The sequence below is a fragment of the Apis mellifera genome, linkage group LG5, assembly GCF_003254395.2.
Source record: "Apis mellifera strain DH4 linkage group LG5, Amel_HAv3.1, whole genome shotgun sequence".
NCBI lineage: Eukaryota > Metazoa > Arthropoda > Insecta > Hymenoptera > Apidae > Apis > Apis mellifera.
The window spans coordinates 1,593,524-1,608,352 of NC_037642.1; the positions used below are offsets into that span (position 1 = coordinate 1,593,524).

Here is a 14,829-nt window from a genome sequence, read left to right on the forward strand (position 1 = left end):
ATGTAATTTCGAAACATCCCTGACACTCTTTGTCACGCTTCCTCAACAAACTATACACCACAATCTCTCTCGAAATTTTCCCTTCGTCGTTCTCACAATTATCGGTCACACAATTATCGCGCAGAATCGTGTAAATTTTCGTAGTCACACCGACTGTGTGCGTCCACGTGTTCATTGTCAAGGGACCCTTCGTAACGAAGATCACAGGCGAGGAACGTTGGAGATAATTCGAGCGATTGCATCGATCCTTTCGAGGATACCTGGCATGTATACTTTACGTGTGTGCGAGAGTGGTCGATTCACGGTAATCCGAAAGCGGAGGGGAACCGAGCACAATGGGAATAAACCGATCGAACGGCGGGCGAAATCTGATGGCGCATTCCTTCTCCCGCTGCAGTTCACCAACTCTGTGTTCCTCCGTGTTCCTCGAGGATATATTTCCCCCTCCACACGGATGCACGCACGCATGCATCCCGTATACATCCGATAACATCAAGCGCAAGAGAGGTTTCGAGAGTCGTCGACCCCGAAAGTCTTTTCCTTCCGATCCGAGGATCGAGACTGCAACGTGCTCGGCCAATGATCGGCCCGATAAGCGTGCACCTCTTTCAGGGGAAACGGCCGATCCGTATCCGTAGTATCCCGAGTTATGGGACGTTAAAGCGTGCCGCTCGCAGACCGTGTAGATCGTTAAGTTAATTAATTGGGTAGGAAGTTGCCGGTTGTACCTCTCGGCTCGGCAGACGTTGTGCGGCCTTCGTGGAACACTTGCGAGGATCATCCCAGCCTCGGCGAGATGAACTGATCGGCACTGATCGATGAAGTGGTTCGTTAGAATTTATGGAGATGATTACGCGGTTTCGTATCGGATAAAATTTTAGGAATATATAATTAGATGGGCAAGTTATGGTTCGAATAATCGTAGCGATGAATTACGAATTTAAAGTGAATGGATCAATTGTAATGAATTTAAACATCGTTAGTCTTGAAATAACTTTACTTGGAAATTTTTAAAAATAATTTTTCCGAGTTCAATTGGGTTCTTGGTTTAAGAAGATTTTGATTGAAAAATTTATTGAGAATTGAAAGAATTCTTTCGAAGAATTTATTGAAGTGGGTGTTGATTTGACATGTTTGAAAGTTAAAGAATTTTCGAGAAATTTAATATGTAATATTAATCTTTTATGATTCAATCTCTGTCGCATTTTAAACTTGTGATAGATTAGGAATAGATTATCATAAAAGGGAAATCATTTTAACAAATATAACCGCGTTATCTGATAAAAAGAATTATATTTCCAATAATTCATTCCTATTCCTATTACTTCCACAAATTTTCTTAATCAATATCAGCTTCAATGTAAACCTTTCGAAATTAACATATCGTTATCAACGAAATAATTTACATTCCTTATCTCGACCTCTTCCCCTCAAAATTATGAATAATCCTACGTCTAAATAATCACGACGAATAATCTCACGTCTCCTTCTCCCCCCTCCTACATAATAATAGTTAACAGACACGCTTCCGTCAGATTTACGTCCTCACAATATCCCCGAAATCTCATATCCGAAACAGAATCATCAACGATCCCGATCCCCCACCCTCCTCCGTCGAGACAAGAAATTCCTCGTAGCGACTCGTATTCCCGCACCGGTAATTCCATAATTCCCCCATTGAAAACGGGCTCGGGACGCAGCCCGAGCTTTGCGCGAGTGACTCGGCGCGATTGTCGTTCGCTCACAATGAGGGCTTCAAGTAGCGTCGCGACGTCCGCCGCCTCCTTTTCCTCGCGAGTATTCCTACCCTTCGTAGTAGTATTCCATCCGTTGTGTCCCGGGCATCCGAATAATATAACCCGTCGTGGCGGCTCACTTTTGTGCGCCAACACGCGCCAAACCGTAATAAGATGCACTCCTTTAAACAAATTGCATCCCCCATGTAACGTTCTTCGGGGAGGAGTCGTCGAGACGAATGCGGAACAAATTTGTTAATCGTTGGAGTAGAATCAATCGTAGATTAGTAAGGATGTTGCTTTTTTTTTTGGAGAAGGGGATTGGTTTAGGGGTGTTTTCTCTTGAATCATTTTTGAGGCAATTTTATAATAAAAATTTTTACAAGGTAAATTTATTCATGTATCGTTTGAATAATCATATTAATTTTCGATTCATCGTGAAATTAATTTATTTTCCTTTAATATATATACATAATAACTGTGAAACATTTTGCAAAATGAAATTCGCCTCGTAATCCCAATTCCAAAAAGAAAGAAAGAAAGGTTCAAATAAACCATCCCAACTGCAGTCTCGTAAATTTCAGAGGATACTCTTTTTATTTCCTTGGGCAAGACAAACATCGGCCAGCAGACGGTACGGTACGTCTCAGACCACGAATCATCGGTTCCTCCTGCCATCATCCAACTTCATCCATCGACTTCATCCTCTCCTTCCCCCCCTTCTCCGCCAACCTGCCACGAAACTTCACCCCTAACGAAGTATCAATGTTACCACCGACGGATTCAGGAGCGGCGTTGCTCGGTGTACATTGGCGGGTTTGGCAGCGCGGACAACGAGGAGCCTGCTGCTGCAGACGTGCACGGGTTGATACGGGGAGGAGGAGTGTGGAGCGCCAGTGGCCAGAGGGAGGCGAGAGAGAGAGAGCTGCGACCGGCTGCTGGTGGCGGTACAGGGATCTGGAAAGGCCAGGAGTAATGATGTTTGTTTAGCTCTCGAGGAAAGACCGTTAGCGGGGTTGGAAGATACGGGTTTTGGCACGAAGATGATGGCTAAGGGATGAAAACGACCAGCCGGTGTCGAGACGTAGTCTGCTCTCTTTCCGTCCTCGTCGCTCCCACGGACGCCTCCCCCCTCCCGTAAATTGAAACTCCCGTGTACTCCCGTGTCCGTGGATCTGCAGCTTCTTAGGAAGCCGGGCTACGCAAATTAGATTTTCCGCTTAGGGGCTGGGAGCGCGATTTTCTCCGGCCCCCTACTCCGTTTCCCACCGATGGTCTGACTTCTCGGACCACTCTTGGTGCTCTTCGGTGTTTGGCGACTCGAACTTGGATGGGAAGTTTTTAAACGTTCGTGGACGGGGGATGTATTTGGTTTCAGGGGAATTTTCGACTTGAGCGATACGATGATATAATTTAGGCACTCTTTTCTCCGTAGTGGCGTTTAATTTAAGCGAGAATGTTAAATATTTTCTCTCTACGATAGAAATAATATTTCATCGCGGTGTTTATAAAAAGTTACAAGTTAATCGAGAAACAAGTTATTTTAAATAGGAAGGTTTATCTTTCAAAAGGGATTTAAAAATACGTCGAATACGAATATTATTGTTTTCATGTACGTAAATATTAAAGATATAAAATATATTCGTGTAAAAATTTTTGCAATAATATGTTGATTAACAGAGGTTTAAAGAACGTACATCTTTTTAATCGATTTAAAAATCGTATTTTATTAATTATATCATTTATATGTCGTTTCTTGTATCGTTTCTTCATTATATATTCATACATCTTTTATTTTATCGAGAGATATTTGCATCAGAATCTTATAATTAGGTCAAAAATGTTTGTATCCATTTCTCAGGATGCGTGTGCGCGTTAGTTGGAAAGTGTCTCACCGAAAAGAAAAAGAAAAAGAAAAAGCGAGGTGTAATATCTGTCAAAAGTTAGTTTTTTAATTACGATACAAAAGATCTGACAAGCGGCACTTTAATTAAGATTAAAAGTCCGATAGCATGGATTGCGGTTACTTTTCTTTCGATTAACCTAGATTTCACTGGCCTCAAAGGGAAGAGAAATGGCGGTATAAAGAAGTGGTGTGCGTTATATATCTTTCGCGGAGACACGTAGTTTTGTTTTATCACGAATAATAAACTTCTGTTTCTTGATAAGAAATTGCACTTTATGCGCGTGACGTTGGTTTATTTAAATTAGAGATGACCTTAATATCCATCCTTGAACTACGATTCTTCATGAATTTCATTAAAAGATAGTACGTGAGTTTTCATTTATTAGTCTGTCATGTTGTATATCCTTTTTCTTTTTCTTTTTATTTTTGCCAAGATATAGCGCGAAAGGAAATGTAGATTGATAAAAATTGTTCCATAAATGTTCTCGTTTCTTAATATTTACGCAAATGAAATTACTTGAAAAATAAAATTAAAAAATGAATTTTGATACGAAAAAAAAATGTCTAAATTATTCTTCATAGACTCAAATTAATAAATTATTGAAAAGAATTATCAGAAAAGTGAAAATTACAGATATTAAACTTATATAATTTTAGATTTAAATTGCACAAAGAACGTCACGATTCAAATAACCGACGCTCTCCTCGATTTTAATTATTCAATCTTTTCTCCAAAACTGTTATATATTTCAACTATATATAATTTTTTAAAAATCTATCGTCGAAAATGAAAAATGTTCGAATAAAATCGGTTAATCGAAATCATCTATTCGATCGGGAAAACGTAGCAGAGATGATGGATGCGTTCTATCCTTCTTTCCAAGGATATCCCTGGGATATGATGAATGACGACGAAGAAAAAGAGAGAAAAAAAGAAAAAGAATTCACGAACCGTTCACAAAATATATATATATTTCCTCTTAATATCGAAATTCTGCGAGCTTTCCTCGAGTTGTTCGACGCTGGTTCCGCGAATCCAGTAAATTTCACGGCTCAAGTATCAATGATCGCTGAGTCGACGGTTTATCCTTTCTTCTCCGTTCCATTAGGAAAACGGAAGTTTCCGGGACGGGGGAGGGAAAGTTGGTTTCGATTGGAAGGCGAGAGAAATTTCCGCGGACGAGTCTCGAGTACGCGACTTATTCGCATCGTGGAAGCCGGAGGGGCTCGATTGAGCCGAGTCGAGCCGATGAAAATAACGGCGAAACGAAAAGTGGAAAGAAGTTTTCCGATAATGGAGCCGGGAATCGCGGAACCGGGCCGCGTCGCCACGTGTTGGCCGCAGCTGCATTGGAAATTAATTTCGACTTAACGATGCGAATACCGGCCGGTGGATGTCGGTGGATTTTCGATGCGCTGCGATGAGCTTTTGATGCGTGTAGATTTCTGGAGGAAGGGGAGAGCAAAGTCGAGTTTGCACGCTGTAATTTTATAAAATTTCGTGGATCGTGGATCGAGGATCGTGAAGAGAATGGAAATGTAATTTGGAAATGGTGTTTGAATGAAGAAAATGATAGATGTGATAAGTTTTTCAAATTCACAATTTATCATCAAAATTGTGAATTTGAAAACTTTACTATTTGGAATAAAAGCCAAATTAATTTATAATTAGTTTATAGGAGAAATTCAGGCTAGTTAGAGAATAAATATTTCATACTTTTTATATTTGATATCAAAATTGATAAATTTTTATAATGAAAGAATTATATAATTGTTTTCTAGCTTTCTCTATATTTTAACAGAATTGGAATTTATTATTTATATTATGATATAATATATTAATAATATTTATTTATATGTAGAAGATATAATAGTAGATAAGATTTATTTTTATTGACATTATTGAAATAATTATAAATATAATACGTTTATATATCTTTACAAAATGAAATGTTATACAAATAGTGAAGTTGTTCTTTTAGAAATAGCTATAATTATGACATAATTACACACATTACTTTTAATACAAATTTCTTTTCAGCTTCATATTTGGCATATTTCACTGAGATAAATATTTTTCCACATTCATTTAGGTATACATTCATGAACATTTTCGTTTTTCATTTTGTATTTCATCTTCACGTCTTCATATCTTCTGTTTTTTATAATACAAACTCTTTCATTATTCCTTCCATTACTTTTGAATATAAAAACTATAGAATTTTGATAAATATGAATGTATAATATACGTATTTAAATGTCATTTTAATTCATAAAGATAAAGGATACGTCAATACTTTCTTCTTTATAAACTAAGGGAGTTTAGAATCATCTAACCACGACAATAAACTAAAGAAGAACGTAAAGGAATGAGCTGAATTTCAGCAAACGTTGTCCGTTCCTCGCTAAATTTGAGCCACGGAATTTCACATGATATTCGACGAAGGCAAATTCGACGCCAATTCCGGGTGTTCTTGCGCGTCCCATGGGACTTTCAAATGAAACAGCGTCCATGCGCGCACAGGGCCTCGGTCTTTAGCTTCCTGAAATAGTTGGTGAAATAGTACACGCCCCTGCCCGAGTAATAAACTCAATTCCACATACTTAACAGGCATACCATGTCTGACACCCTCGACCATGTCTTCGAGCTGCTTGTTGTTAACACGTGAAATACCATGCCAACATCTCACGTTAATTAGGAATTTTGTAGGATACGGTATTGTCTTGTATTTGGATCTTGGTTCTTTTCAGGGAAGAATTTATCTTTTCAGTGGTATTGGCAGGATTAAATCTTGGATAATTTTGATATATTAATTTAAAGTTTTGAGAATAAAAATATATATTAGAAAATTATAATTAAGATTCATATTTTACTAATATGGGCATGTTTTAGATACGTGAAGAGAAAAAAATTATTTTTCAATATTCTTGTGCAAGTATGTGCTTGTTTAAATGTTACTTATTTATGCCTTATTATTGAAAATTTATGATTTAAATTGGAAAACAATTGAGGATAATTATAATATTTGAGAATATTTCAAAGGCAATAAAGAATATAATTTTTTTTCTTGCTAGTCATCAAAATATCAAAATATAATACATAAGGATATTTAAAGAATCCATTAAAAAATAATGTATATACTTGTCGACCTTATTTTCCTCTATAACTGATGGATTCATAAAAAAAAAGCAACCCTTGCTCAACTTCAATCATAAAATCCATTTTATTATCTGAGAATATCTATAGGAATTGTGCAATAATGTAATTGATATTCTCTCAAAAAATAACCTACTTGTTCTTTTTTTTTTTTTTGAAGACAATATTTTTATTTTTATATTCATCAAACTGATCATACAATGATCTAAGTATCATATCTGAAAATAATTTATCAATAAATAAATAAATAATAAATTTTATCGTTGAAAAATTATACAATAAAATATCATGAATAATGATAAAAAGAAGAAAAGATTATTTGCATTAATAGTCTTAGAGGAAAGCAGATCATTCTGAAACACGGTGCAAGCAAAAACGTGGAAACGCGGAGTTCACAATGGGGCAATGATATCTTTATTGTCGTTCTAATGTCCGTCGTAAAGCGCGTCCGGCCTGGCTTTACGATGGCTACGTGTGGTAATTGAAAATCGTGTCCAGCCTCGTTCTGTTTCACGTGTTCGTAATGAACCGTTCAAAACATGCGACGGCGAATTGCGGACCATTCGCGCGATACGCGCCTCGATTATTGAAAGCACAGCCCATGGATTGGAAGTCGTTACACTTGGTTCGTTGTCGATCGCCACTTGATTTCCGTTCCAGCCAAGTTTTCACCCGTTTTGATTGGATTCTTCAATTAAATCGTTAGGATTTAATTGATTCGATTATGGAACATTCTAGTGAAATGTCGTTAATATCTTAAGTGGAGAATAATTAAATTTCTTAAGAAGATTTTTTTATTTATATATAGCAATAATATTAATAATTAAAGAATTTGTAAATTTGTAATTAATAGCTTACAAAAATACTTTAATCTATTAAAATATACATATATCACTTTTCATTATTTTTATACCAAAATTACGTTATGTTTTTTGAGTAAATTTCTTTAAATTTTATTTGAAAAGTTAAATTTTATTAGAAATATTATAATATTTGAGAAAATTTAATTTTAAAATATTAAATTGCATATTATAATGCTTAATAATGCAATTGATCGTTTATTCGATTGAGATTTAATTTTTTAAATAATATTAAACTATTTCATTAGTTTAAGAAAGAATAGATAGATAGTTTAAGAAGAATAGATAAATTATGCTTTTACAAACGAAATATTCTATTTTATCAATGAATTACGATATAAAATCTGAATTGTCAAACTATTAATTGTAAATAATATAGTAATAATATTAAATAAGTAAGTCTTAAATACATTTTTTTCTAAATTTTGTTAAAATTTGTTTTACACTTTTCATGTTCGAATATTTTTGTAAAAATTCAAGTAAAGCTGTGGCCAGTGGAAATAGGGAGAAATAATAGAAGCATCACCGTGCATATTTGTTCTGTAGCGTAAAAAACACAGGAAGCTGGATGTATTTTTGGAATGCAGTCATTAATGGATACTAGGAAATGTGTGTATGCGGGCATGTAGCAGTACCGTCTACGTCAAGCACATTCGCACGGTTGGCAGTAACATGTGTCAAATGTTAGACGGTTCTGAAAATGTGTTTCACGTAATGCTAATAGCCAAATATAGGTTTGCTGAAATTACATTTTGCCAATTTGTCAACGATTTCGAATAGTTAAAAAATCATTTTATCAAAAATAGCTAAATTTTTAACATTGTTGGAATAAAAAAATCTCAATGAATATTTTATTTTGAAGAATATTGATACATGCGTATACGTTTCGTCCTCATTTATTTCAATCTGATACTTAAAAATATTTTCTTCATATTATTTAATATATTCTATATTTAAATATTATAAATGTTATTGAAAATATAAATTAATTTATATAATTATCATTTTCAAATCTTAATTTATTTATTCTTAAAGAAATTACAATTTTTTCGATAAATAAATATATAATATCGAATAATTATATATTTCTTTAAAAAATAAACAATATATTAAAGAAATTTTGCGATGAAAACTTAAACTTTTCGAAATAATTAAACCAATCACTATTATATACACCTTCAAATATCGCGCGCGTTAGATGGTAGAATCCGAAGTCTCTTCGGGTCCTTTCGTGTCTGTTCGGGTGTTCTCGGCGCAGGATGGCGCGACCAGTAACGAAAAGTCACGCGCAACTAATATGTCATTGTCTCGTGCGTAATAAAATATTATCGTGTATAATAAAGTGTTTATCGTGAATCGTTTTGTTTCGAGATATATTTTCGATCTTGAGCTATCATCCAACATCAATCATCATATATATATGTACGTAAAATATCTGTTTTCTTTGATTTAATAATTTTCCGTGCTCAGTAGTAACATTTCTATTTCCCTCGTTGTACGAACAATTCATTTTATCATAGTGACATAAACTCGCCTAACCTTGAGTCATAACCTCGAGATCATAAATAATCAATTAAACTGACTGCCAGAGATGGAACATCAATACAAAGACACGCTGACACATTTCACGATTTCTGTCGGCAGGTCTGCGGGAAGGTGTTCAACAACGCATCGGCGCTCACGAAGCACAAGCTGACGCACAGTGACGAGAGGAAATATGTGTGCACGATGTGCGGCAAGGCGTTCAAGCGGCAGGACCACTTGTGAGTACAGATGAACACAATTCACCTCTTTTCTGCGTCAATTAATCAACGTTGATATCGTGTTTCTTGCCTCGGTTATTTCAAAAAAAAAAAAAAAAAGAAATACTGTAAATGATAATTCTACGTTTCCTTTTTTTTTCTTTCACTTTGAAAAGCTTTCTGTTTCATCTCAATCGTGATTTTCTCTTTTGTGATTTTCTCTTTGAGGTTCCATTTCAAAATCGAAAGCTTTTCGTTCACGTTTGTCAAAGCTTCTCAAGGAATAGATACCGGTTAAGAGCGAGGTTTCCTGAAATTTGTATATTACATAATATTATAGAATAGTTGTTTTACTGCTTTGTGCACTCGACAAGAGGATTGCTTCTGATACACGATTTATCTTGCCACATGAGTGAGCCATGGCTTGAGACGAGTTTATTCCCTAGGTCGGATTTCAAGAGCTTATGCTTTTGTTATGAAAACCTTGCGGCTCACGATTGTTGCCAAATAAATACTAAATTGGATTGGTGATAAAAAGTTTTATGCATTTGATAAATCAAAATCGTTTATTAGAAAAAAATAGCAATTTCTTAAATTAAATAATACTTTGGATTTTATCTAGTAATTTTTCTTAATAAACATTCCTTTTTATCTTGATTGATATTAGATTTAATTTTCTTTCTGAGAATTTATAATAATATTTTTGAGTGATCTATCCTTGTATCTTTAAATCCTTCAATTTCTTTCAATTCTTAAATAATTAAATATTTAGAATTTCTTAAAATCTTCGAATCTTTGAATTTTAAATTCTTTTGACTATTAACTTTTTCAATCTTCGAACTTAGAGAATTAATTTTAAATTTACTCTTTGTACATCTATAGAATCATAAGATCGGTAAGAAAAAAAATTTAACAAATTCAGCGCGTTTGTTACTATTTCTCGAATTAAATAAACATTTCGAGACGATTCTTCGTAAGATATGTACGATCACGATGTGAAAAGAAAAGTAACGATAGTGTGAAAAGAGGAAGACCTTCGCAAGGATCGCAAGAATTGAAGATTCAATTCTTCCCAAGAACGAGAAAAGGAGAATAAAGAAGAATCAATAGTGGCAGCGATGGTTGCCAGTCTTGGTCAGACTTGTTGGCCGGTCGGAAAAGATTAGACTTGTATTTCCTTTTCGTAGACGTAGATCTACAAATCCTCTCTTCGTTCTCTCCCACTTTCTCGACGGTTCTTCCTTTCTCCTTACATTCGAGATTCGCCACATACCTCGGCCACTCGGACAGTAGTTTTCCTTTCTGCCACCCCTCTCGAGCCCTCTCTCCGTCACGTTCAACTCGGCTTTGCGGTATTACTCGCGATTCGTTGAACGCTTTGTCAGAAACTTATTGATACCGCATGAAACCGTTGCTTCTCGTGCTTAGGATATTTATTAATTTTCTTTGCCCGATGGATCCAGATCTTATTATAAATTCCTTGAGATACTTTATTATTTCCTTACGTTGCTATTATTAAATTATGGTAACTTTTGAGATAATCTGTAAATAATTTAATAATTCTTGTTTATTAAATTAACCGTGAATCGAAACTTTTTATTTTCATATATACTTTATACTCATTTTTATATATTTGGATTTTATTGTGGTGCTTATTGATGATATTAAAAAAGTTTGTATAAATTTCTTTCGAATATGTTAATTTGAATATAGCAATTTTAGGTTCAGAATTCAAAAACATATAATAAAAGAAAGTTTATCTTTAATGAAAGTTAAAGAATAGATATAAATATGATTTTTATAAAATATTAATGCATATTTCGATTAGTAATTAAATTTATTCTTCTTCTTATCAATTACTATTTTATAAAATCTTCTTCACAGAAATTACAATTTCCTTCACAGAACATTACAATATCTCTTTCCTCTTTCTTTCTCTCTTCATTCATTTTTTTTTAAATATTTTTTCTTTTTCCTTTCTTGTTTTCAAGAAATGTATCTTTAACGATTCAACAAGCCGAAGAAATATTGTTTCATGAAATTCTTCTAAAGAGTTTCTTTAAACTCCATAGATATTCCCTCCAACAATATCTTTTTCTTTCCGTGACGTTTCATTTCTCAAGATTCTTCGATAATTTCATGGAAATTTCTCAAGATCGCCCATTTCTGAAAACAATGTTACCGAACAACATTAACTGAATCTCTTTTTTAGAATAATTAATATTATTTTCTTTATTTTATTTCTTATTGCTTTGTTCGAGAAGCTTTGTAATAATGTTTATAATTTCACAAAAACAAATGATTGAAATTAAAACTTGTCAAAAATTTATATAACTCGTAAAATAATATTATTATAATTATATTTTCATTTCATTTAATTGTGATTATTTCAACGTTTTCTTTAAACTACATCTGTGCTATATATTTAGAATATAATTTTCACAATTTTATGAAAATTGTTCCTACTTTAATCTTTACATTAACAATGTAATGTTAATAACATGTTCTTGAGTAATTGAGCTTATATTTTAAAAATCTAATTTAATGAGAAATTTTTATAATTGGAACGTTCGAAATATCCGCGTCGAAATCGCCACAATTTTCTTTTGTGCTTGATTCTGTCAGGGCTACGTGCACTGGATTCGAGCAGACTGTATTTTTCTTTTCCTCGACCTTTCCACCATGTCACCTTCGTTTTATGTACGTATTTCATTCGATAGGGTCGCTCAACACCCGGCTCAATACGAGTTGACGAACAGCCTGAAGAATTACTTTCGTTTCATCTCTCGTCCCCTAGCATTTCTTTCCCTTTTTGTCGTCCTTATTTAGTTCAAATGCATCGTCTCACCTATTGTTCCTTTTCAAACTCCTTTCGTAATTCAAGATTCTTCGATCGATCGAGAAATACTCATTGAATTTAATATATGTTGGATTTTGAATTACAAGTTTAATCAAAAATTGGTTGTTACTTATTTTGATTTTATTTGGAAAGATAAAAGTTATTACTCTTAAGTAAAATATTGTGAGTTCAAATTGCAGATAATTTTATTATCATGTTATTATAAGTATAATAATTTTGTAAATAATAAATATTTTTATTTTTTTAATTAGTATTTCTATTACAAGCTTGTATAAATATATATATATATATATATATATATATATATATATATATATATATATATATATATATATATATATATATATATATATATATATATATATATATATATATATATATAGATTAATCAATATATCTGTTATCTATTTTTGTAGTGAATGATTATTAATCTTTTATAGTAATCTGTTAATTTAAATACAAACAATATTTTTGAACATTTTTTTTATTACAATATGTTTTATGTTCGTTTAGAAGTATTTTATAATAATAGAAATGGAATAAATTTTAATAAATTATATATTTGAAAGAATCATCAGAAAAATAAAATATTTTTCACAGATGAACTAAAGATTTTGCATATTTTTTATAAAAATTGATAAAAATAAGTATTTATTTCATTCCTTAAATACCATGATAATATATTGAACATTTCTAAATTCAAATTTTGCATAAATATCCTTTTTCTGTTTACAAAAAGAATAAAAATAAAAATTAATGAAGCAATATTTCCTTCAGATATTCGGATATTCTACTTCAACTTCATTCTCCGCTCGAAAATTTCTTCGAAGAAATCTTTCGCATTAAGATTTTTTTAATTCTAACAAGCTTATACAAGAACAAACTCGATTTCAAGCATTTTGCCGTGCGAGCATTCCATTTGGCTTGGGTCCATAAAAATTTCCTTACTTGGAAACTCGTTTTTAAGAAAGCATATGCCAGGATTCGAGTAAACGATGTGGACGACTTTATCCGATCAGAGAAAAAGTCCTTAGCCTGTTTCCCGTTTTTATTGAAATCTTTTTAACCTTCTCGGATAGAACCTCGAAAAGACGAGGGGCTTAAGTATCTAACTCTGTTCATAAAAAGTCGTAAAGAATTGCGCTCTCCCTCCTTTTAAACTTTCCTAGCATATTATATATATACATATATAGGGCCACGAAATTCTAACACGAATGGCGAAAAGTAAGATTCGCAATAATTTACTGAATCGTATTCTTGGTCTATAAAGCCGGCATTTAAACCTAGCCGGTATAGTTTACAAGTGGAGCAACGTCGTTAAACTGCTTTCTAAACTCGATAGCTCGAAGAGTTAAAAGGAAATTGTTGTGTAATGAGTTTAAAATATCAATAATCTTTTTGATTGTTATATTTAAGAATTAAGAATACGCGCGCATTAAGAATACAACTAGCATCTTCATCTTTAGAATATAAATTGATAAAGATTAAAACAATTATTGATTGAATGATTTTTGAGACAATTGCTCTTTAAATGCAGATAGTGATGAATTAAAAATATCAACTTTCTTTTTGCATAATAATTATAATTGATTAAAACATTTTTGATTAATGATATTTTATATTTATTTAAATATCTTTCAAGTATTGGTGCTTTGTATAGGTTCAAGAAAATGAAGTAGAATTCAATTTGATTCATATTTTTAGTATATGAGATGTTATTTAAAATCTTATAAAAAGTTAGACTTGCATATGTTTATTATTGTACTTGGAGTAAAGGAAATAATTCAAATACAACTTGAATAAATTGAATTTTTATTTATAGATATAATCAATAGATAGAATAACATGTTATTAACATGTTAAATAGATTATTAAATTAAAAAGCCACACAAACTTTAAATATTTATTTTTTAGAAAATGTAAAAAACATTTTATGAAAGTTTGATCGTTTTAATTTTTGGTTTTAATTATCAATACTAGAATTTAAATAATAAAGATTACAATAAAGATTAAATAATAGTAATTTATTTTTCATCGTTTAAATACATCTGATAACAATTTTATAATAAATTTTTAACTGTCTTCAGTGAATATGATTAAAAATTTATTTTTAATTGAGATTATTAAAATTATTTTATTTGATTTTGAATTTTTTATTAGCTCTTGATAGCATTGAAATTCTGAAAATTTAATTTAAATTTTTACTTTTCATAAAATTATAAAGATATTACTTAAATTTTTGTAATATCTTTTTTTAAAATTAACTAACTATTTTTTTTTTCAAAAATATCAAACTTCAGTCATAATAAAAAATAAAAAATTTTCAAGAAAATTAAATAGATTTTAATACTCGTTATAAACTTATGCGGAAAATATTTTAAAAATTTTAATTTTATGTTAAAATTAAAATTCTTACAATTCACTTACATTGCTTTACATTTTATTCAATTTAAAATGTAAAAAATACGAATCGTTTATTATTAAAACAAATATTCTTCTTTTCTTCTTCTTCTTTTCTTTTTTCTTTTTTTTTTCACGTTTGAACACTCTATTACGTATGAAAATTAA

The 14,829-nt window shown here is 32.0% G+C and overlaps 1 protein-coding gene across 7 annotated transcripts in view; it reads left to right on the top strand.

The window, feature by feature from the left end:
• LOC408822 overlaps positions 1 to 14,829 on the top strand; it is a 698,419-nt gene that overhangs the window by 541,460 nt on the left and 142,130 nt on the right. For all 7 annotated transcript variants that reach the window (XM_026440819.1, XM_026440818.1, XM_026440820.1 and 4 more), the window contains one exon: positions 9,304 to 9,422. In XM_026440819.1, the coding sequence (XP_026296604.1) occupies positions 9,304 to 9,422 (119 nt within the window). The remainder of the gene's footprint in view (positions 1 to 9,303; positions 9,423 to 14,829) is intronic.